Below are 24,348 nucleotides of genomic sequence, written 5' to 3'. Positions count from 1 at the left end.
CCCTGCTCTGATTCACTCCTCAGTTGGTCGCAACAGCCAGGGCTGGGGCTGTTCCGTGGTGTAATAGGTTAAGCATTGCCCTGCATCTGTGGCATCCCATATAGGTGCCAGTTTGAGTCCCAGCTGCTCTACTTCTGATCCAGCTCCCTGCTGATGGCCTGGAAGATGCTCAAAGTGTTTGGGACCCTGCACCCATGGGGGAGACCCAGAAGAAGCTCCACTGCTTTCCCAGGCCATAAGCAGGGAACTGGATCAGAAGTAGAGCAGCTGGGATTCGAACCAGTGCCCATATTGGATACCAGGGCTGCAGGTAGAGGTTTAACCTACTATGCCACAGCACCCACCCCAGCAAATGTGTTTTAGAAGAAACAACACAAAGTCTCAAATAAAGCTTTGCTAGACAACTCTGACAACTTGTCTTTGCTGCTTCCCAATGACCTAACATGAAAACACAAAGAGTTGTATAAAAAATAATGATTTAAAAATCAGATAGATCCCAAGTAAACCCACTAATATAGATGGGCCTAAGTGAGAAGGAGGCTTAGAGGTCCAGCTTCACCTACAAAAGGCTGCAGAGGAACCACTCACCTGATACCTCTCTTACCACACATGTCTACTCATTAATAAGTCTCTTTCTGTATGCTTTTAAGGAATGCAATTCCCAGCAGTCAACAAAGCTGAAGTGGGTGTAGACAGATGGTGGAGCACTGTATCTAGAGATATCAAATTGATAATATAAAATGTAGAGGCAGAGAAAGCATTGAAGTCTCCTTGCTCTTGTCAGTATGTTTTTTAATGGTTTGGGCTGATTTCCATCCTTGTATTTGCCTTGTTAAAATCCTTAAAATTAATCAATCTCCAAATGAATAATTGCCAAATCCTGTTCTATTTAGACTGTGATTGTATTGAATATTGACATTGCAAGTCCATTTCCAGAAACTTCCTGCCAATCAGATATTGTGGTATTGCAGTTAATAAAGCAATCTCTAGGCAGACTACCTGGGTTCAAACCCCAGCTGTACCACTTACTGGCTGTGTCACCATGGGCAAGTGATCTACTATCTTCCAGGCTTCTGTTTCTTTCCTAGAAAAATAGAGATGATAACAGCACCTACCTTACGTCACTCTTGCAGGGAATCAATGAGTTAATGCTTCTAAAGTGCTTAGCACAGCAGCAGCTCCAGAAATGGGCTTCCTCTAGGTTTGCTCTTAGCTCTGAAATAGAACAGCCAATGCTGCAGGAGGGTGGGGGTGGGTGATGGTGGACAGGAAAGGAAACCTTAAGCATCTCCAGTGCAGAGAAGTCTCTTTGCCTGAGGAGTCATCCTGACCCAGAAACACTGTTAGTGGTGTGACATTAGGCTCCTTTATGTTCTCTGTAAATCCCAGATTAATATTAGTACTTGTAGATAGTCTCTGGAGGCCCACGTTTGGACCTGCTTACACCTTAGCCCTGTTAAGCCTTAATTCATACATGTTCACTCAGGCAACCGTGACTTAAACTGGGTTGGGGGTGGGGAACAATCTGCTGATTGGGACATGATTTTTTATTTTATGGGTCTATGTTTTCTGCTGAAAAACAAATTATTGATTTTTTTTGCCCTCCTGGGAGTAGAGCAAGTCATAAACTTTAAACAACTATCTTCAATAAATAAAAAATAAAAACTTTCCAGACAACAGTCATTCTGACAGATAAAACATCTACTGAGGACAAAAATCCAAGCTTTCAGTACTCCAAGGAGAAAGACTGAGACTGGTAGCTTTTCCAAAGTCATCTCTATCTAAAGCGTCACAGTGGACAGAATCCTCCCTCAGGAATAGGCAATCAGTGCCCAAGGAGTGACAAGCAAGAGGCATGGGGGCCACCCTCTTGTTCCCTGGGATGAACTCTGTAACTGGGAGGAAGGCAATTTATTAGACTAAACAACACACTCAAGCAAACACTGGGTCTCTATTAGAAATATTGTACGTGTGTGTACATGCATGCACATTTAAACACTTCTTCAAAACATACACACAAATAGACCCATGATGGTCACATGTATGAGGTATTAAGAGAGATCAAGAGAGGGGTGAGGGGTTTACATCAGTTCTGAATAGGGAACTTTTTGATAGATTGTAGGATTCATGAGGGTGATGTGCTAGGCTGGGGATAGCTTTCTGCAGGCATTTAGTATTTATTTTTAAATTCAGTTCTTTGAAGCCCATCAATTTTGAGTGATACATTCTACCTGATTCTGAAATAGAAGAGAACAAGGTGGATTTCAGTCAACCAATCAGCAAGCATCAACTGATGCCTTCTATTGGTCAGACATTGCCCTAAGCGTTGAGTAAGAGGTGATTGAGATACTGTTCCTGTCCACCATAGTCTGAAAGAGGAATGAGATGGATACACATGAAACAGACTGATCCAGAATGAATGGGAAACTTGAAACCCAAAGGCTTATCAAATACATTTATTTTGCAAATGAGACCCTGATATCCAGAGATATAAAATAACTTTCTTATGGCCACACAACCAGATAATAGGCCCAGTTTTTCAGATGGACGTACTCTACATATCTTTGCAATGTTTTGTTGCTTCATAAAAGTCTTTAACATCACCCAGTGTTTTAACGAGTTGCCCACCCCATCTGTCCCCTCTAGGATTGTGATGTCCCATGTCTGAGAGCCTGATTGTACACATTCATAGATCCCACAGTGACTGAGGGGCTGTGATTATCTAGGAAGTACTGAATTCATCAGCCGAAGTGATCTGAAAGGAACAGAGGCAACAGTCCAGGTAAACTTGCTCTTGGTCCAGGACTCTATTCATCACACCAGGTAGCACAGGTAGTAAAAAACTAAATCATATATATAAATTCAGGGTAAGATATTTCATACTTGGCATAAAAAATCAAAGACCTGTTCCCAAGTTCTTTGTTTTCTTTTCCATTTCAACCTCTATTCTTGTATAATTTTATATACAAGGGAATGCATTTTCATTTCAGCTGGCAGAAAAGGTCAGGTTCTCAGGTATTTTCAGCTCTGCGTAGTTACAGACAAAATTTTTAAAAGTTTTTGATATTTTTTAAATAAAAAACTGTACCAGGTCACTCATACATCAACATTTATTTCAATAAGCATGTTTAATCTTTTACTGCTTGTCAAATACTGGGCAAGTTGTTGGCTACAAACTTGACTGGCTGAATTATTGGACAATTACTTTTTGCCCAGGAGAAACCCAGAGTAATTGTATTATCTTCTAGGGCTGCTGCAACAAGTTACCACAACTGTGGTGGCTTAGAACAATGGAATTTTCTCTTATAGTTCTTGGCAGGGTCATGCTTCTTCTGAAATCTCTGGGAAAGAATCTTTCCTGGGGCCAGCATTGTGTCCTAGCAGGTGACATTGGCATCCATATGAGTACGAGTTTGAATCCCAGCTGCTGCATTTCCAATTCAGCTCCCTGGTAATGTGCCTGGGAAGGCAGCAGAAGACGGCCCAAGAGCACAGGCCCCTGCTACCTACCCATGTGGAAGACCTGGATGAAGTTCTAGATTCCTAACTTCAGCTCTGGCTGTTGAAACCATTTAGGGAGTGAATCAGCAGATATAAAATCTCTGTCTCTCGGTCTCTTTTTGTAACTTTGCCTTTCAAATAAATAATACATATTTTTTTCTAAATCAATCTTTCCTATGGGTCCTAAGCTTTCTGTTGCCCCTGGCAATTCTTTAGCATTCCTTGGCTCATAGGTGCATTACTCTAATCCCTACCTCTGTTTTCTCTGTGCATCTCTCTGTGTCTCTTCTTCTAAAGACAACAGTCTTTGAATCTACTAAGCTCACTTTAAATCTTGGGTGGTCTCATCTCTAGATCCTTAATTAAATTAATCTTCAAAGGCTCTCTTTACAAATAAGGTCATATTTTGAGGTTGCAGATGGACATGACATTGGGGAGGAAGTATATTCCATCCATCATAGCTGTCATTGCTTGCTTGGGTCTGTGTTGATAAGACTGACAGTAAAAGAGATGATAATGGAGGGAAGCTTAACTTTGCATGCATAGACAAGTTCTTCTTACCCTCCTGCTGGCTCTTCACAGTTCTATTCCTGGTCCTGCCTATATCCAGATCCAGAATACTCACTTGATTATTGTAGCCAGGTTCATATGCTTCTTTGTCGCATGACATTCATTCTTAGATATTTGCTAAACTCCTAATCCATGCTCTCATGAGTACCCTGACCCACCTGGATCTGAGTTTACTTTTATTACCTACTTTCTTTCATTTAACACTCATTGGACACTTCCTATGTGTCTGGCATCATCTTGGATGTTGGATTCTCAATTATCTTGACAGACAATGTTCCTACACTCATGAACTGAGTTGGCAGATAGAATTGGGGGGAGAAGTGGCAATAAATAACAAGCAGGAGACACTCAGTACCCAGAATAGTCCCTGGTCCATGATAGGTGCTCAATAAATATTTGTGATTTGATGGAATGAGCAAGATCATTTCTGATAGTGATAAGTCATATGAAGGAAATAGATTGATGTGAAATTCAACACTAAGGTAAGGTTAGAATGGAAAGGTCTTTGAGAAGATGTTAGACTAATGTATGAATTAAAAGGAGTCAACTGAGGAGCTGTATCTAAGGTAGAGCAAGGGAAACATCAGTTAACTGATAACAAGATGATTGCATCTGGGGAGATAAAGAGAACAAAATGACTGAGACCACCTGAGCAAGGAACTGAGTAGTACACCCTGCTGCCAGGAAGACGTAGGGGAGCTCAGTTATGCTCAACACAACAGATCAAACAGAAGAGTTTGCATTTAATTTCTGATGCAATTGGAAGAGATTTGAGGTTTAAGCAGTAAATCCATCTGATTTAACTCATGAATTAAAAGATCACTATGGATGCTCTGAGAAGGAAGGGTTGTAGGAGGCAAGAATCACTCAGCTAAACTGATTCCAGATTCCTAGCACTTACAAACTGTGAAATAACATGTTTTTCTTATAAGTTACTTGGCTTGAGTGGCAACAGATAATAATTGCATCCCCTTTTTGAGCTCTGCCAAACGTAGAAGCCAAAGACCCTCTTTGTTGGCCTCCATTGTAATGTAGACAATGGCAAATAACCTGAGCTTCACCAATCTGATGCATCAAGAGACTTCACTTTAGGAAGAAATGATATGAAGAATGGATGCTGCAGAGAATGAATTCTGGTGGAGGTGATGGAGATTCAGCTTTCAGAGGAGGCTGTGGTCAAGTTGCTCCTGGTGAATCTGGGGCCCAGCCTCTATCCAGGTGAACAGCTGTACCTGCCCCAAGCAGCAGTGGAAGTGATGAAGCCACCATTGGAACTGTCTGCTGATGGAACATGGTGATTGTTTCTGGCTGCCTGGCTTCCAGGATTGATTTACTCCAGGACATTCCATTTGTTCATACATTTTGCTTAAAAGGCCTAATGGGCTCTGTTGTTGGCAGGTAGGAACGTAGACTGAATCAGAAGCCTTTGAAAGCAACTGACAGGAAGTACTGCCTCAACGTGGCTCAGATCAGAGGGAAGTCACTTCACTTCCATAAGTAGGGTAGAGAGGAAGGAGGTGTCGGAGGTATGCTGCTAAGACTGGCTCCACTTCACTAGAGCGCCCAACACTGTGCCCTTTTCTGTGCTGTTGTGTCATCTTCTCTGGCTGATTGTGATTTAACTGTGGCAATTCACAGTATAGGATCAGATTGTGCGTGACATTTAATAGAGATAAAAGGCGTATTTATATTCCTCGTGTCCATTTCTGAGAGTGAGGCCCCTCACTCAGGAGCCCTCTGTAGATTTTCCTTTGTACTTCATTGGCCACACTTTGATCACTTGTTCCTTCTAACACAATTACTTACAAGGGGGCTAGTATTATTCCATTCCATTTTCTGGGATTAAGTCAATTCCACCTCCAGAACCTGGAGAAGGATCCAGATTTCCTCAAAGACACCTGGCTAGGTTGAAGAAAGTGGCTACATGAAAGTATAATAGGAGTTTTCTGGAGATTAATAGTTGCTGGATAAGCAACCAGTATTGTCCACTGTTGGATATTTGGGGTCCAGGGAGAAGATGATGGTGGTTTGTTTTAGGGTAATGGAGTGGGGGAGAGAGAGAAGGAAGCAGTTCTGGGATATGTTACAAATCTAAAAACAATAAAATTTGTTGGCAAATTGGATTAAGAGAGAGAGGACAAGGAAATAGTTATAGGGAGTGATGCATTCAGGGGTGGGGAATGTGCAGCCCATGGGCCATATAAACCTATGAAATCATTTGATTTGGCCATGCTGAGGCAGCAGAAACAGAACTCAAAATTCAATAAATCTATAGCAGGCCAATTTTTAAATTGATCATTTTGTATGGCCCATGAATGAAATTATAAATATCCAAATGGCCCTTGGCAGAAAAAAGGCTCCCCACCCCTGGAAGACCTAAACAGGTTAATGAACAGTGTCCTTAAACAAGAATGATTAGAAATAAACAGGCTACGCCGGCGCCGTGGCTCACTAGGCTAATCCTCCGCCTAGCGGCGCCGGCACACCGGGTTCTAGTCCCGGTTGGGGCGCCGGATTCTGTCCCGGTTGCCCCTCTTCCAGGCCAGCTCTCTGCTGTGGCCAGGGAGTGCAGTGGAGGATGGCCCAGGTGCTTGGGCCCTGCACCCCATGGGAGACCAGGAAAAGCACCTGGCTCCTGGCTCCTGCCATCGGATCAGCGTGGTGCGCCGGCCGCAGCACGCCGGCCGCGGCGGCCATTGGAGGGTGAACCAACGGCAAAGGAAGACCTTTCTCTCTGTCTCTCTCTCTCTCTCACTGTCCACTCTGCCTGTCAAAAAAAAAAAAAAAAAAAAAAAAAAAAAGAAAGAAAGAAAGAAAGAAAGAAAGAAACAGGCTAAGGTGAAATTACACATTTAGATGGTAGCCATGTAGGCAGTTTAATATTTGGGTTTGGAACTAAAAGGAAGATCATAGCTGATGACACAAGCTTGAGTCATCAGCATAGAGGGACTGGACCAAATCCCTCAGGGAAAAGAGTAGCAAGTTCTGGGGCAATTACAGCAGTTAGAGGGCAGGAAGAAGAGAAGCCAGGAAAGGAGAATGAAAGAGAAAAGAAGAAAACCGAGGCAGGCAGATCTCAGAAGTCAGTGAAATGGTTCAAGCAGCTGTTCTCTAGCTTCCAACTCCACCTGAAAGAGGATGTATGAAGGTAAAAGCCATCTTCTGCACTTCAACTTATATTTTGTATTTGAAGTTTCTGTCAACTGAGCATAGAAAACCCCTAGAGATTAAAGAAAAAGAGGAACATAATTGAGAAAAAAATCCCAGCACTTTCAAAAAAACCTGTCTACCTTTTCTTTCTCGGGTAATATTTACAAGACATTTTCCTCATAAATGTCACAGCAAAAGGCTAACACACATACACACACATACACACGTACACACACACCAAGTTTTTTTAACTTATATTTAATAAATATAAATTTCCAAAGTACAACTTTTGAATTATAGCAGCTTTCCCCCCATAACTTCCCACCCACCTGCAACCATCCTATCTCCCACTCCCTCTCCCATCCCATTCTTCATCAAGATTCATTTTCAATTATCTTTATATACAGAAGATCATCTTAGTATATACTAAGGAAAGATTTCAACAGACTGCACCCACACAGACACACAAAGAATAAAGTACTGTTTGAATAGTAGTTTTACCATTAATTCTCATAGTACAACACATTAAGGGCAGAGGTCCTACATGGGGAGCAGGTGCACAGTGACTCCCGTTGTTGATTTAACAATTGACACTCTTTATTTATAATGTCAGCAATCACCTGAGGCTCTTGTCATGAGCTGCCAAGGCTATGGAAGCTTCTTGAGTTTGTCAATTCCAATCTTATTTAGATAAGGCCATAGTCAAAGTGGAAGTTCTCTCCTCCCTTCAGAGAAAGGTATTGCCTTCTTTGATGGCCCGTTCTTTCTGCTGGGATCCCACTCACAGAGATCTTTCATTTAGATTTTTTTTTTTTTTTTTTTTTTGCTACAGTGTCTTGGCTTTCCATGCCTGTGAAACTCTCATGGGTTTTGTAGCCAGATCCAAATGCCTTAAGGGCTGATTCTGAGGCCAGAGTGCTGTTTAGGGCATCTGCCATTCTATGAGTCTGCAGTGTATCCTTCTATCTATTATTTACACACCAAGTTTTGAATATATCTAATACTCTGAATCTTTTGAAACAAAGAGTGAACAAGACCATCTCTTACCATTTTATTCAGGTTGTTTCCTTAAATCAGTTCACAAATAACATAATATTGCTGTCAACAGAACTGTTTCAAATAGGGCAATTGATATATCATGGTGCATTTTCTTATTTCTAAAACAAAATCAAAGGATATGTTTTGATTTAAATCAATGGAGATTAAAGTTATAGTTTAAAAGGCACACCTCTTATTCTAATTTAATCCTCAAAGACAAGTAGTCATTAAAGTTCATTAAAGTTCAAATTTTGCATAAAGCCTTTATTATCTGAACTTGATGAGTTTCCTTTCCTTTCAATATACAGTACTCTTTCAAAAGAGGTCTGAAAGCAGAATACCCTTCAAGAACTGAAAAAGAAGCCCTCAGCTTGCCTCACTGCTGGGATCTAATTAAACTGAGGGATTCTAACCCTTCTCAGAAACAAATGTTCTTCCACAGAAATAAAATGGTTCAAGTGGGGAGGGAAGTTTATCTGCTTTTATCCATGTGCATCCGGGACCCTGTTCTATATTGTAACAGAGAGAACCCATTGCTTCCAAGCCCAGAGGAGACTAACTCTTTGCCTAGGAAGAAAGCAAATGTTATTTTTATCACACACGAAATACATATTTTAGAGATCCCTAGGAAAAGGAGAGAAAAAAGAAAATTTAGTCAAGTCCTGCCCAGGTAGAAGGGGAAATATTTGTGTGATAAAGGCAGTGTTTATTTTCAGTTCCAGGGAGAGGAAAAGGTATGTCCAGTTAGTGGAAAATCTCTATGTAACTACCTGAACTTTGATAAGTTCCAGGTAGAGAAAATGAGGCCTTTGTGTTAGAAGAAGTTCATTCTAATGCATAGGAACAGGAGAGGCAGAAATGCAGAAGTAGCCAAAGATGCATACCAGGAGCAAGCCTGGAAAGGAGGCAGTCCGTAGTGGAAGCTCAGATTTCTTAACCAGGTGGTATTCAATTAGCGAAATCATCAGAGTACAATGTGTGCCCATAATTTGTAATATCCTCACCTGGTCTTTAATGGGTCCTTTATTACTTAGGTTTTCTTTCAGTTATCTACTGGAATCATAAGAATCTCCAAAGACTCTGCATTTAATTTGAAAAATTCTGCTAGGAAATTTTGATCTGAGGTTCAGGGGGAAGCATATTGTGTTGTGGTTAAATTTCAGTCTATGGACTCTTCATTGATGTTGATTTGAATCTTTGTTCCATTGCTTACTAGCTGTGTGACCTTGGGCAAATGATATGTCTCCATTTACTTATTTATTTATTACTTATTATCAGTGTTTCCATTTATTAAGTCAGGATATAAGAACAATTTCAAATGCTTGTGGTAGCAATCAAATTAAAAACGTGTAAAGTACAGAATACACATCCATTACACAATAAATGCCAGCTCTAAATGGATGCACAGCCAGCCTGCAAAGACCACACCAGACACACACGTACACTGGTTAGATCCTGCCTCTCCTCACAAGCAGAGAACACAATTATGGCATAGATCCTGCTGCATCCAACAGGCCTGATTAAGGCAGAAGGCCAGCTCTGCTCTTACTGACCATCTGGGCCTGTTCAGCTTAGGACCTAGGCCCACCTGCAGAGGAAGGGTTAACCAACAGCAAGGTTCAGGAGTCACATGGCTCATCTCTGCTGCTGACAAGCTGTGTGAACTTGGGCAGGTTACTTAATTTCTGTGCTTATGTATCCTTAGTTGAAACGTGAGGATAACTAATAACAATACCCTCCTCAAAGGGTTGATATGGGGATTATGAGTAAAGTGTTTAGAGCATTATTAAAGTGTCTGACACATAGCTTGAACCCAAAAATCCTAGAATAAAAATAATTCCAACATACTAATGATAATAATAACTTTGAAAACATACCTCCACGTTTCTAATTTTTAACTTTGCTTTCTCAAAAATGCTTTACAGAATGAATTTATGGAAAGAAAGTGAGAAAGAAGAAAATAAGGAGCAGATATGTTAGACATGGGGAAGGAAAGTCAAGAAAATGTGCAATAGTGATCAAAATGTAACCAATATTAAGAGGATAAAGTTTCGAATATTTGTGAAAAATAGAGGAAAATATTTGTGTGATAAAACAGGCATTATTTTGTAGTTATACTTAATTAATGTACAAAAACATGAAAAAAGCTTAAATGTGTAATTTAAGATCCAATCCAGAAATTAGATCAAAAACTTGTTTTTTTAATTAACACTCAATAGACATTTGATTCATTGATTGCTTGATTAAATGCAATGAAGTACTACACAGATAATCTGAATCTTGGTTATTTGGACAGGTTGAGGAGCAAGACAAACATGGTTTTCCTGTGGTCTCCTTTTTTATTTTTGTTTTAATTTTTTAATTATTTGAAAGGTCCCTGGGAGGAGATAGAGCTACTGAGACTGAGATCTCCATCAGCTGGTTCACTCCCCAATGCCTGCAACTGCTCTGCCTGGGTCAGGCCCAAGCTGGGAGCCTGGAACTCAATCCTGGTTTCCTACAGGGGTGGCAGGGGCCCAAGTACTTGAGTTATCACCTACTGCCTCCCAGAGTATGCCTTAGAAGGAAGATGGAATTGCAAGTGGAACTGAGACTCAAACCCAGGTACTCTGATATGAAATGCAGGCATCCCAAGAATCATCTGAACCACTTGTCAAACACCTACTCCCGATGGTCTTCTGAATAAGGCCAAAAAGGCACTCACACTCTTTCTCTCCCCCACACACCTCTACCCCTCCTCCTTAGTCACTCCCCTCTCTCTGTGTATAGTTAAATTTTTATTATCGTCATTTGTTACTAAGCAAAGGATCAGGAAAGAGATTGTCGAAACCCTTTTTAAGTACTTAGTTCCCATAATATTACTCATTCACAAGCACACTGACGTCTTCTCAATAAACAGCCATCTGAGTATAAGTTGATCTGCTGTAGATCCATGTCTGCATAGGGGATGGAGGAAAGCCTGCTGTGGAAGATAAGGAACAGTTTCTTTTGGCATCTCTTTAGTTAGTAGGGTATTCCTCAACCATTATGGCACAGGCTAGGTAATTTTGAATTTCATCAATCTCCTCCCTCTTTGGAGGGACCGCAGCAGTTACCCAGAACTGCATAATCTGAGGGGTATAAGCCACTGTGAAGGACAGCTCAAGGGATGCAATGAATATTTACAATAAAATCTTCTGCTGGTGGAGGGTGCTGGGGTCCAGATTTTTCTCAGTGTCTGTCATCAAAACCTCACCTTTGGTCTCTCTGTTGACCTCATCCTGAAGAGATGACCAAATGTAGAACCATGAGTGACCACTAAGAAGACAGAACAGAAGGGAGCCAGTCCCTTTGACCTGGAACATCGCCTTCTGTTCCTTTCAATAGAGTCCTAGTGTGAGTGTTTTTTAAATGTGAAAGCTAACAAATCTCTACTTTCTTTAAAGTGAAAGAAAACGGAGTTAAGATTTTGCAGTTGTCAATCATAAAACCACAAAGGCACTCACACAGTCCAGGAAGGAAGAATTCAGGTTTTGAACGTACTGGAACTAGCTGCTTCTCAGCTAAGTGGTGCGATAACAGACACACGGGCCAAGTGGAGCTACTCTGCTTCCACTTCATTTCTCAACAGGAGAGGAGGAAGGGGGTTGATGACCAAAATGAGAGGGCGGTTGCGAGGACATGAGCTCTAAGTCAGCAGTAGTCGCTTCGTCCAGGTGTAAAGCACATGTGCCTATTTTAGATAATTAAGCGAGAGGTTTGTGTGCATCCTAATAGGAGTGCTAATCAGTAGGAGGGAGCATCATTGAGAGCCACTCATGTCAAAAGAATCTTATTTTCTTTTGTTGAAGGTAACTATCTGGCAGGGAACTTAAACAAAATGGCAATTAATAGGACATTTCTCTATGAGGAATCTCAAGCAATTTCCCAAGTCCACAATCTGGGTCTTGAGAGTAGGAGTGAAAACATGATTGGAGAACGGCATGAAAGACTTGGGGGATTCCACCCACTGTATGGAGATGCTGTAACTCAGAAGCCTAAGGCACAGAGGGAGCAGGAAGCACTGGATGCTAAATGCTGAACGACTACCCGGAATGTTGGGCTCAGCTCAGGAGCCACATTGCACAAGGGATTTTGGCTGATTGAAGCACGTGCAGAAGACAGTTACTAGGGTAAAAAGAGGACCTGAACAGCATTAAACGAGGAGTGGATAAATATTTGGATATTCTTATGCCAGAGGTGTAAGACTGGCAGCATGGCAAAGAAAACACAGGCTCTGGAGCCAGACACACCTGAATTTAAACCCTGGCTGTCAATAATAAGCTGTGGAGTCTTGGGGAAATGACTAAACCTCCCTGTTTGATTCCTAATCTGTAAAATAGAAACATAATGAATACCTTGTCAGGTGGTTAAAATTAAGTGCAGTAAGGAATATAAAGTGCATGGTATATAACAAATGCTCAATGGCTAGCAGTTGAAATCATCAATGTTATAACTCAGGGATATAATGGCTGGCTTAACATATCTCTTTCCAAAGGCCCTTTTCTATGGCATATAAACCAGAGATTCTCAAATTTCTATGCTCATAAGTATTAGGTGGCATCTCGGTCCATTTTTGCTGTTATAACAGAATACCTGAGACTGGATAATTTAGAAATAACAGCAATTTATGTTCTCACAGTTCTAGAGGCTGGGAAGTCCAGCTATAAGTCTCTGGTATCTGGCTAGGGCTTCCTTGCTGCATCATTATATGGTGGAAAGCAGAGAGGCAAGGAGACACAAAGGAAGTCAATTTGCCCTTGTTTAATGCCATGAAAACCACCCAGGAGGACAGAGCCCTTTAGCATAATCACCTCTAGATGGCTCCACCTCTTAGTACTGCTACAATGACAAATCTCAACATGAGCTTTAGAGAAAAAGAATTTAACATATAGCACTTTGGATGCCTTTTAGGAAATAATTGTGCAGGTCTGGGTGAATCCCAGGAACTAACATTTCAGGAAGAAACGTGGGCAACCCTGGAGCAGAGGGTCAATGAACCTGGCTTGCAGAAATGCTGCTATAGGCTGGCGCCGCGGCTCACTAGGCTAATCCTCTGCCTGCAGCGTCGGCACCCTGGGTTCTAGTCCCGGTTGCTCCTCTTCCAGTCCAGCTCTCTGCTGTGGCCTGGGAAGGCAGTGGAGGATGGCCCAAGTGCTTGGGTCCCTGCACCTGCCTGGGAGACCAGGAGGAAGCACCTGGCTCCTGGCTTCGTATTGGTGCAGCACAGGCCGTAGCGGCCATTAGGGGCGTGAACCAACGGAAGGAAGACCTTGCCCTCTGTCTCTCTCACTAACTCTGCCTGTCAAAAAGAAAGAAAGAAAGAAATGCTGCTATAAATGATCTGAAGTCTCTCGTGTCCACCCAGCTTTCCCTCTGTGCTGCTTCTTTATTACCGCCTTCTGTCTCCTTCTTTCAAGGCCAACCTTTGGAACAGTGAGGCTTCCTAACCAGGACACCAAGGAAGTGTGGTGTGTCACAAAGGGTTTATTCTGGACTGAGATGTGGCTTCCTCAGCCTCAGGCCCTTCTGGCCACCACTGGCCTCCTCTCCTACCCCTGTGTAGTATAAGAAGTTCATTTTCTGACTTTACCATGACAAGTTCAAGGTGGAGAAGCACTGCCTTAGATAACAGGAATCATTGCTTGTTTTTGTGTATGCCCAGGGTCTTAAATGCTTCCTGAGTCACAAGGAACCTAGTAAGTGTTTGTTTAGCAGAAAAAATAATAATAAATCTTTGTGAAGAATAGCATATATTAGCCAAATCTACTTCCTCAATTACTCTTTTTTTTAATTATTTATTTTATTTACTTAAAAGAGTAACACAGAGAAAGAGAGGCAGAGAGAGAAAGAGAGGTCTTCCATCCGCTGGTTCACTCCCCCAGATGGCTGCAACGGCCGGAGCTGTGCCAATCTGAAGCCAGGAGCTTCGTCCAGGTCCCCACTGCAGGTGCAGGGGCCCAAGATATGGGCCATCTTCTACTGCTTCCCCAGGCCATAGCAGAGAGCTAAATAGAAAAAGCAGCCGGGTCTAAAACCATCGTCCATATGGGATGCTGGTGCTGCAGGCCGAGGCTTTAACCTGCTGTACCACAGCGCTGACCCCCTCAGTTACTCTTTAATCAATTGTTCAACTGGTTCTGTGTTCACCACTAGCAAAAAAGCAGAGGCATTGGAGTCACATCGACGTGGTGTCTGTTTCATTGTGTATTGCTTCAGTAAAAATTGCCCACAAACTTTATGCCTTAAAACAACCACCACTTTATTGCTCATGCTTCTGTGGACCAGAAATTTGGTCGGGGCTTAGCGGGGATGGTTCACCTCTGACCCATTTATTGTTAGCTGGGCTCACTTTCTGATTGGAAGGTACAAGCTTAGAAGGTCCCTGGCCCCATGACATGTGTGGTCCTTGTGCAGGCTGTTGGCTGAGGTGTGTGTATCAGTCAGCTCAGGCTGCCATAACAAAATAGCATAACAAGAACTGGTGGCTTGTATAAAGCCAATTGATTTTCTCACAGTTCTACAGGCTAGGAAGTCCACAATCAAGGTGCCAGCTGATTTGACTTCTGGTGAGGGCTCTCCTTGTGGCTTATAGGAAACTGCTTTCTCAGGGTACCCTTACACATCAGGGAGAAACACACACTGTGGTGATTTTTTTTGAAGGATTCATTTATTTATTTATGTACTTATTTATTTATTTGAAAGGCGGACTGACAAAGAGAGACAGTGATCGTCTATCTGCTGGTTCACTCCCCAGATGGCCACAATGGCTGTCACTAGACCAGGCAGAAGCCAGGAACTTTGAAACTCCAATCCGGTCTTCCCCATGGATGGCAGAGACTGGAACTACATTCTGGCCTCCCACATGAGTGGCAGGGGCCCAAACACTTGGGCCACCTTCTATGCTTTCCCAGGCACATGAGCAGGAAGCTGGCTAGAAAACAGAGCTGCTGGGATTTAAAGCAGCTCTCTGATACAGGCAGCTGGCTTCATAGGCAGCAACTTAACCTGGTGTGCTACAACACTGGCCCCTCTGGCAATTTTTTTTTAATGAGGACACTAATCCTCTTGGATTGGGGCTGCACTCTATTACTTCATTTAGCCTGTATTACCTCCTTATAAGTTCTGTCCTGAAGTCACATTAGGAGTTAGGGCTTCAACATAAGAATTTTGAGGTGACACAATTTAGGGCACAATGGTATCTCAGTTCCCTTCTCTATGACAATTCTTTCCATACTGGTTCTCATTCTTTAGGCTTCTCATTAGCAGGATATCCTGCAAAAGTTGCAGGGCCTCTTAGTGGACTCAGCTCAGAATATCACTTGCATACATTCTGTTGATTACAGTGAGTCACAGGGACAGTCTAGATTCAAGGAGAAGGGAAATAGACTGGAATCCTTGATGGAAGGAGTGGTAAATTCACACTGCAAAAGGACTTGTGATATGGGAGGAATGGCTGTGACTGAAAAAATCTACCACTTAGTTTCACTTCTCCACATGTAAAACAGGAAATAATGGCATCTACCTCTTTGACATGTGACAAATAGATTAAGAAAGTGTGTTTAGGGACTATTGTTTGGCATAGAGGTTAGCATGCTGCTTGAGACACCCTCATCCCCTATCAGAGTGCCTGGGTTCAAGTCCTGGCTCCACTCCTGACTCCAGCTTCTTACTAATACATATACATTCTGAGAGGCAACAAGTGCTGACTCAAGTAGTTGGGTACCTGCCACCAAGGTAGGAGACCTGGATTGTATTCTGGGCTCCTGGCTTTGGCTTGACCCAACCATGGCTGTTGCAGGCATTCAGAAAATGAACCAGTGTATGAAAAATCCTTCCCTCTATTTCTTTGCCTTTCAAATAAATAAATTTTTTAAAGTGTGTTTAGAACCTAGCACATTGTAGTAGATACATAACACAACAGTACTATGTGACAGCACTATTCTAAGTACTTTAAATGTATCACCTTATCTAATGTTTGTAACAATCCAGTGATGCACATACTAGTGTCATCTGCCTAGAAACCCTAGGTACAAAAATGTTAATTTGCATAAGATTGGTTGCATAGTAACTGAACTCTCTAAATCTTGAGAGAAAAACTTCCTGCTACATCCAAAGGACATTTGCTATTTTTTTTTCTTTAAACTCTGTTTTAAAGTTGTAGCTGATCATTCTTCTAACACTCCTCCCTGGACCCCCATTTCTCCCCTCAATCCATTTTTCCTTCTTTTCTGATTGCTCCTTTGCAATCTCCAATTTGTTAAACCACATTTTAACCGCCAAACTACGCTCCCATTTCTCCAGCCCTTCCATCCTGGAGCAGTCCATTCACTGTGGCAACTCAATTTCTGCCCTTCTATTCAGATCACCAGTCTCCCCTCTCTCCCAAACTCTGGGCTTGCATTTCTAATTGTTATCAAAGTCTCACCACATAGGACCCAGGTCATCTTTTCAAACTTCTGTCTTTTGTTTCTTCCTCATTCCATTGGTTGCAATCTAGTCAATTAATACTTCAAAAAAAAAAAAAAAAAAGCCGAGTGACAGAGATGGAGAGACAGAGATCTTCCATCTGCTGGTACACTCCCCAAATGGCTGCAACAACCAGGGCTGGGCCAGGCCAAAGCCAGGAGCCTGGTCTCCCACATGCATGACAGGGACCCAAATACTTGAGCCATCCTCTGCTGCCTTTACAGGGATATTAGCAGGTAACTGGATCAGAAGCAGGGCAGCTGGGGCTTGAATCAGCACTCTAGTATGGGCTTCATCCCCTGCACCACAATGCCAGCCCCATAGTCAGTTTTGGAAGTGTTTTATAAATTCGGATGTTTCTGGCAATCAGCCTTTGACCCAGGCTAGGCCTTCATCAGATCTTAACTGGTTTATGGAAGCCAGTGCCACACTGAACTCAGCACTTTCAGTTCTTCTCCGCATTAGTGTAGCATAGTGGTGGCACAGAACCGTACTTCTCCATGCTTTAACGCCACCATTACTCTGCCGGCCCTAGCATAACTCTCTCGCTGGTGCCTCCTCCACCATTATAGGACCTTTTTCCCCTTCTCTAGGTGTTCCCTTCTTGCAAGCAGCAGCATCTGCTCAACCTCTTCGCCAGGCTCCCTCCCAGCTGGTTTCTTTTCCCTCTAGTTTTCCTCCAGCGGAGTATCTACCTGTCTTTTCACGACACTTTGGAATTATCCTGACCTTAGGAACACTGCATTTTCTCTGCTATTCCCATGTAAGCCCCTAACACCATTCACAGCAGGATTTCAAAGCTTGCCTGTTGGGTGAAGGAACACTCCATGAGATCCCAAATTCTCTCGCTGCACAAAGTGGTTGGCTATCAGGTGCCCCTAGAGGCAGCACAAGCTTATGGCTAAGAGGGATAGTTGCCAGTTGTAGAGATTCCACTCTAATTGTTCTCGAGCAGCACCTGGTCACCACAAAAAAAGCCAAAAAGAAAAGTAAAGGAAAAGGAAGAAAATCAACTTACTCCCATTACTACCTGTAAACTTGGAAAAGTGACACCTTTCTGAATACCTGGTTTTTCTTTGGTAAAATAGGAGGAAGAATTATCCAGACTTTGTTGGGCTATCCAGAGACTTAAATGAAATTAGGTATCTAAAAGGATTGTGGCACACTGCCTTGCAGACGCATACACACGAATTCAGTACTTCGTGGTTCTTTCTGGGCTTGTTGCCTAAAAGGTTGAAGAGATGGGGAAGTGGGAGGTGCCCTGTGGTCCCTTCGGAACACCTAACATTCTGTGGTACTCTTCCTGGGGTGCTGGAGATTAATTTGCAAACCCCTGGTTTCTACTCAGTTGCTTAGAAAACCACCAGCCCGGACCCATGGAGCTCCAGGTACGCCTCCCCGTCTTCTCCAGAAGTCATTTATTTATTTGACCTTAGTTCTGATCTGACTGCCTCCGCTGTCTCCAAAACATCACAGCAGTCAAAAGGGGCCTGCGCTTGGAAAATCCTTCCTTTGTTGGCGCATCTTCGCTCCAAACCCCGAACCTGGGAGTCTGGCACCTCGAGGCCCACGGTTTACATCCCGAGGAAGCTTTCCAAGTTCAAGGCAGGGTCTGGGTTCTCCACATCTGACGGGTGTGGTCAGGTTTACAGCCTTCGCGCCAAGCACCGGAGACCGCGTCTCGGACACACGCGGCATACGGGAGGGAGTGCTTGGCTGGCTTCAGGGCGCAGGGCCGGGGTGGCGGGTGCGCCCGGAGCGCGCACCCGCTCGTACGCTCCAAGCCTGGGCGCGGCCGCTCTCCGCTCAAGGTCTGAAGACCAGTCCCGTGCTCCGCCAGGAGCCGGCGAGCGACCCCCGGTCCCGGGTCAGCGCCGGAGTCGGAGCCGAGCGGCCCAGATCCCACCCGCCGGCGCGCACCCCCCGAGCCGGCCCCGCCCCCCGGCGGCCGCTAGTGGCGGGCGGAGCGCGCGGGGCTGTGCGGCGCCGCCTCTCCTGAGAGCCGGGGGAGGGACTGAGGGGCCGGGCGGGAGACAGAGAAAGCCCGACCGACCGGCTGGCAAAGAGCTGCATGCAACCGGTGGGAGGCCGGGCGGGCTGGGGCTGGGGCTGGGGCTCCGGCCGCTTCTCGGCTGGTCCCCGGCGGCGAGCGCGGACGGCCCGGAGGTAGCGGCTCTGAGCTGGCAGGCGGAGGGCTGTCTCCCGCGCCCGCCTGCCCGGCGCGGTCCAAGGATGCGGGGGGGCGATGCCCGGGGCCAGGGACGCGCTCTGTCACCAGGCGCTGCAGCTGCTGGCCGAGCTCTGTGCCCGTGGGGCCCTGGAGCACGACAGTTGCCAGGATTTCATCTACCACCTGCGGGACCGTGCCAGACCCCGGCTTCGCGACCCAGGTGAGTGCCGCCGCCTGCCGCGACGGAAGGGCCCTGGGCTGGCACTTGGGGCCGCACCGGGGCCTGAGGCAGGAGAGCGACACGGACTGGGAGAGGGCGGGGGGCAGTCAGCGAGCAGACGATAGAACCAGAACCAGCGCGCCTTGGCCTGATGCTGGAACCGGGCGGGGACCCGGGCAGAGACTGCTGCGGGAGGCCGAGTCTGGGTGGGCTGGGTCCTGGCTGGAGGGACCACGCCCGCCACCTGCGCTCCCGTCACCCGGGCTCTTGGGGGCGGCTCCCCGGCGCCAAGCTACGCGCTCCACTCCCTGGGCTCCTGGCTTTGAGCAAAGAGAGGCCGCCGCGGCCTCCCGAGCGCGCAGAGTCGGGGAACGAGGCCGGAAGAAACTCTGGCAAGTTGGGAGTTGGAGACGGCCCCCGGCTGTGACCGAATCCCACCAGGCGCTGCTAGTCCTTGCTCCTCCCCGCATCTAGTTCCTTTCCTTAGTCTGGGGTGAAAAGGTCAGGAGGAGACTTGCCCTGGCGTCGGGGACAGGGAGCCACGGGTCCTAGGCAGCCGGGCCTGAACCTGTTCTCTGTTGGTCTCAAGGAGCGGAGGCGGCCTGGGCCTGGGCGTCCGGCTCGACCAGCAGCCGAAGCCCAGGACGCTGGTCAAAGCTTGTGCACCTGCAGTTATCCCTGGTGAAAGTTATGGAGCTCCTAACTTCGGAAAGTTCATTTATTTTGGCATTGGATCAATTAAGGTTGCAGGAGGGCGTTGTAGTGGAGCCATTGCTTTTCCCTTGGGCCCTGCTTCTCCCAGGCCTTCTCATCCCTTACTGGTTAGTGGAAGAAGACAGACTCCTTTTACATGTGAGCTTGAAATGCTTCTCACCTGGAGAATTGCTTTTCTCGAGTGTTCTCCCAGCCTAAGTACTTTCAGAGGAAGCATATTGTGGATGGGCTGTTACAGAGGGGATGAGAAAATGGCCTTTCCCTTGGTATTCCTGTAAGCTGTCACTGTGCAAAGTATCCGGCTACAATTTACCTCATTTTATCCAGTCTATTACATTAAAAAAATGCACTTACCCAAGGGACAAGTTGGAGAATTATTTGATTCATAAAGAAATTCACACTGAGTCTGACTTAAATAGCGTGCCCTTGAGAGTTTATTCAACATAGGTGTGTGTTGAGAGGTCATCTGTTGAAAGTTTAAATCAGATTCTCCTTATCCTGAGGCTTCTCCCCCCTGTTGAAGAAGAAAGATGATAGCTCCCCGTTGCGTGTGGTTGTGCTAATGAAGCTTATGAAACGGCCACTAATGTGTTCTTTCAAAGTGAAGAAGTTAAGAAACACTGATGCGAGGCTTTCCTCGGAGGTCTCGCGTCCAGCCTGTGTGTGGACCCCAGGAGGGAATTGGGGCTCCTCCTCTTACAAACAGAAGATGTGGGGGAGCTCTGTCCTGAAGCAGCAGCAATGAGCCCATTCTTCACTGGGCTTCCCGCAAAGCCAGTGTTGGAGCTGAAGCACCTCGCTTGCTTGCCTGAGACCCTGCCAGAGGTGCTCCTTGGTGTCCCGTGTGACCTCTGGTCTTTGGCTTGATCAGAAATGATGGATGAGGACTAGCCCTGAATTGCATGATTCACACTCTGCATCCTTTGGGCCCGTTTTCTGCCTCTGCCCCCTTTTAACCCAGGGTGTGAACTCAGGTTCTCGGCCCCTGCCCTGGGCAACCCTGGAGGGAGAGACACGAAGCAGGCCACTTGGAGAAGAAATCTGAGAAATAGCTGTAGAGGAGACTCTGCCTGGCTGCTCTGTAAGTTCCCAAAAGCAGCACTGTGTGTATGTGTTTTCCAAACTAGGGCACAGGGTTCTGAGGTAGCCGCAGGCCCCTCTGGCCCTTTGGTTTGTGTGGGAAAGTAGCCTACTCCTGAGATAGGTGTGGAGGACTGCACAGGGCAAGGTGAGAGGAAAAGAGGCTGAAGATGACCTCCAAAGCGCACCCTCCCCTGCAGGCCACTTCGGCTCAAGCCAGATAGCCTTCATTTTCCTCCTCTCTGCCCTGCTCGCATTCACTCTTGCATCAAGTGCATTTATCTCCGTTCCTCGGGAGCTGTTTGTCCAAGCCAGGGGCGACTTTCTGTCTCTAAGCCCTGAAAGCTCAGTGGCTGGAGATGGCTGCAGCACACAATACTATGGAATGGAGTCTCTGCTGTTGTGTGGTGCAAACCAGAACAACCACGTGCAGCAGGTCTGGGGCATGGCTCCCAGGGAGAGTGGCCTGGGACTGGCTGACATCCTTTCCTGTGAAGGAATCCACCTGAATGGCACATGGCAGCTCTCTCTGTCCGTTCTCCATCCAGGGCCACCAAGTGTTAGCCAGATTTTTCTCAAGATCCATTAAGGGCTTTGGTTATCAAAGGAGAAAAGCAGATAAAATTCCCTGTGGACAGGAGAACTATCACTACCTCTAGGATGCTGGCTCATTTATTCAAGAGTAAGGTAAGGCTGGATCACAGATCAATGGATCTGATCCATCAAAAGGGTTATTATTTGCCCAGGTGATTGTAGTTCCCTGAAGGAGAATGTAGCACCAGGTCTTCCCTCACTTGGTATTAACAGAGGACTTCAGGAAGTGTGATTTTTAAGAGTGAGCCTGAGTTGCAACTGGAACTGGAATGCCAGTCTGTCATCCATACTAACTTGTGGAAAGTAAAATGCTGATCTTTAAACTGTGTGTGAGCTCTCTTATCCATAGAGAGCAATTAGAATGCTCTGTCAAGTGTCTTCATGTTATTTCATGTGTGGGACATACACTTACAGATCACAAAGAATAGCCTTGTAAGCAGAGGAGAGCGTAAGTGCAAAGGTCCTAGGTCAGAGCACCATTGATAAGACCCTGGCGTAAGGGGTTGCTGGACACAAGTGAAAATGATGGAGAATGACAAGGAATACACAGTCAAGGATGCAGAAGGAAGATCATGTAGGGTCTTGTAAACCATTATAAGGACTTTGATTTTTCCTGTGAACAAGATACAAAACCATTAGAAGGTATTGAGCCCCAAAATGGCAACACTCCGAACGCTGTGTGGAGAAAATACTGTAGAAGAGAAAAGATGAAGACAGAAACCTGATAGGAAGCTATTTCAAGAATCCAGAAAGGAGCGATTGTGGCTTCAACTAGGATCATTGTAATGGAGGTGGTGAGAAGTAATTGGTTTATAGGCAGAATTTGAAGGTGCATCCACTCATATTTATTGATGAAAGGGGCATGGAGTATTAGGGAAGATGAGTTAAGGATGATTCTATGGTTTTTTGACCTAAGCAATCCATTTACTGAGCAGAGCAAGGTTTCAGGAAGAGGATTGGAGTAGGGAGGGATACCAGTTTGGCTTTTCACTTTTTGTACATGTTAAGTGTGTGATAGCTTGTTAGACAGCCAAGATGTCTTAAGCAGTGACTTAAGATATGAATATTTTTTTAAATCACTTAAGAGGGAGGGAGGGAGGGAGGGAGAGTGAGAGAGTGAGAGTGAGAGAGAAAGAGAGACAGATCCCTCCATCTGGTAGTTCATTCCCTAAAGTCTGGAACAGCCAGAGCTGGGAGGTAGAAATGCAATCCAGGTCTCCTACGTGGGTGAGACTGGAGTCATCACTGCTGCCTCTTAAGGTGCACATTAACAGGAAGCTGGAATTAGGAACAGAGCTGAGACTCAATCCTAGGTACTCTGATATGGAGTGCAGGGATCCCATCCAGAGTCTGAACCCCAGGTCCAGCATCCACTCTTGAATATCTCCTTTAACATCACCAGTTGGTTTAACTCCTCTTCTGTAATTGGATACTTAACTGTCAAGAGAGCTAATTGGTTATAGAACAGCACTTATTTTGGGAATGTTTCTCCTTTGTGGGGAATTAAAAGCTCTCTTAAACTTCTCATGGATCTTGATTATACTTTTTGCAGTCAAAAAGAATTACTCTTATCCCTTGTTTACATTATATACCCTTGGCTATTAGGAGATAACTTCTCTGGACCCACTATTTCCAGCTGAAAAAGAAGGGACGAGTGGATCATAGAACTCCTAGGTTTTAAACATGTTTTTATCATTTTCCTTGTAGGCCTTTTCTTCTGTGGGGTGCCAAGCGTGTCTGTGCTAGGCACTGTATGTAGGTCATTTCACTTAGTCCTCTTAACAGCCTTCTAAGACCAGCAGCATCAGCAGCCTCGGAGAGGTTGTTAGACATGCAGATTCTCAGGCTCGCCCCAGACCCACCGCATGTGAGTTTGCAAATTCCGAATCTTGGGTGAGGCATAGGCGCATTAACGTTTGAGAAACATGGCTGAAAGTAATGGATATATATGAGTAGACTGTCTGAACTGCAGCGAAGTAAACTAGCCCAAGGCCATAGATTCCATTTGAAGAAAAAAGAAAAGAATGGGTCTAAGTCAAAGTAGCTTGTTGGGCAGTTTCACCGCATGTATTAAGAATAGAGGAGTTATTGTCAGTGAACATTTCCTAGGAATTTTTCATAAGAGCCACACTTAGACCTACTTCTTCTATTCTGTGCTTGTGTAATAGGTTTAATCCCCAAGTAGGTTAAACTCTCTAGTTATAAGATTCTGCTTGGTGTTTTGGCTATGAATTCTGTAATCCAGGATAGAAATTTCTCTGCTCATGTTCCAACTTTATATTCTGCGGATATTTCTGCATGCTCTCAGTGTCTGCACCCAGGGCTAGAAAATGTTCACCGTGTCAGGGTGTGAAGCGAACCTTAGGACTCATCTTCAGTGACGCTTCTCTTCAAGTGAAAATTACTGCAGTCAAGAAACGCTTTCTCTGGACCAGTGGTTTTTCCTTTTGGCTGCCCAATAGAAATACTAGAGAACTCTAACAAACAAACAAAATGAAACAAACCAAAAGCTCTCAATGACTGGGCTGTATTCTGGACTGATTACATCATAATTTCTGGGTGAAGGGCTTGGTATCAGGGTATTTTTAAGTTCATCAGTTGATTGTAGTGTGCAGCTAGGTGGAAGACAACTTTCTCTCCCTTTCTCTCTCTCTGTTTCTCTCTCTCCCTTCCTCCCTTCCTCCCTCCCTCCCTCCCTCCCTCTCTCTCCCCCTCTCCCCTTTTACAGTGAATTCCCTCATGCCAGCTGTTGAACTCTACAGCAGTAGCACAGTGGTGTGTTCAGAAGAGGCAGCTCTGTTTTTTATTCTGGGGTTGGTCCAAA

General features: G+C 44.9%; 1 protein-coding gene across 9 annotated transcripts in view; it reads left to right on the top strand.

The window, feature by feature from the left end:
* Nucleotides 1-17,889: 17,889 nt before the first annotated feature.
* SYT9 (synaptotagmin 9) overlaps nucleotides 17,890-24,348 on the top strand; it is a 219,527-nt gene continuing 213,068 nt past the window's right edge. For 2 of the 9 annotated variants that reach the window (XR_007910949.3, XR_016218765.1), the window contains exon 1: nucleotides 18,222-19,136. Coding sequence is in view for 6 of the 9 variants with exons in the window: in XM_089311192.1 (XP_089167318.1) it covers nucleotides 18,992-19,136 (145 nt within the window). In the remaining 3 variants the exon portion in view is untranslated. Of the gene's footprint in view, nucleotides 18,135-18,207; nucleotides 19,137-24,348 lie in introns of those variants that run through there. The other 7 variants (XM_089311191.1, XM_051823583.3, XM_089311193.1 and 4 more) reach the window with 6 other exon arrangements.

This window comes from Oryctolagus cuniculus, chromosome 1, assembly GCF_051225735.1.
Source record: "Oryctolagus cuniculus isolate XC-2025 breed Fujian yellow rabbit chromosome 1, ASM5122573v1, whole genome shotgun sequence".
NCBI classification, from domain to species: Eukaryota; Metazoa; Chordata; class Mammalia; order Lagomorpha; family Leporidae; genus Oryctolagus; species Oryctolagus cuniculus.
The sequence above is the reverse complement of the archived record's forward strand: the minus strand, read 5'-3'. Positions and strand labels throughout refer to the sequence as shown.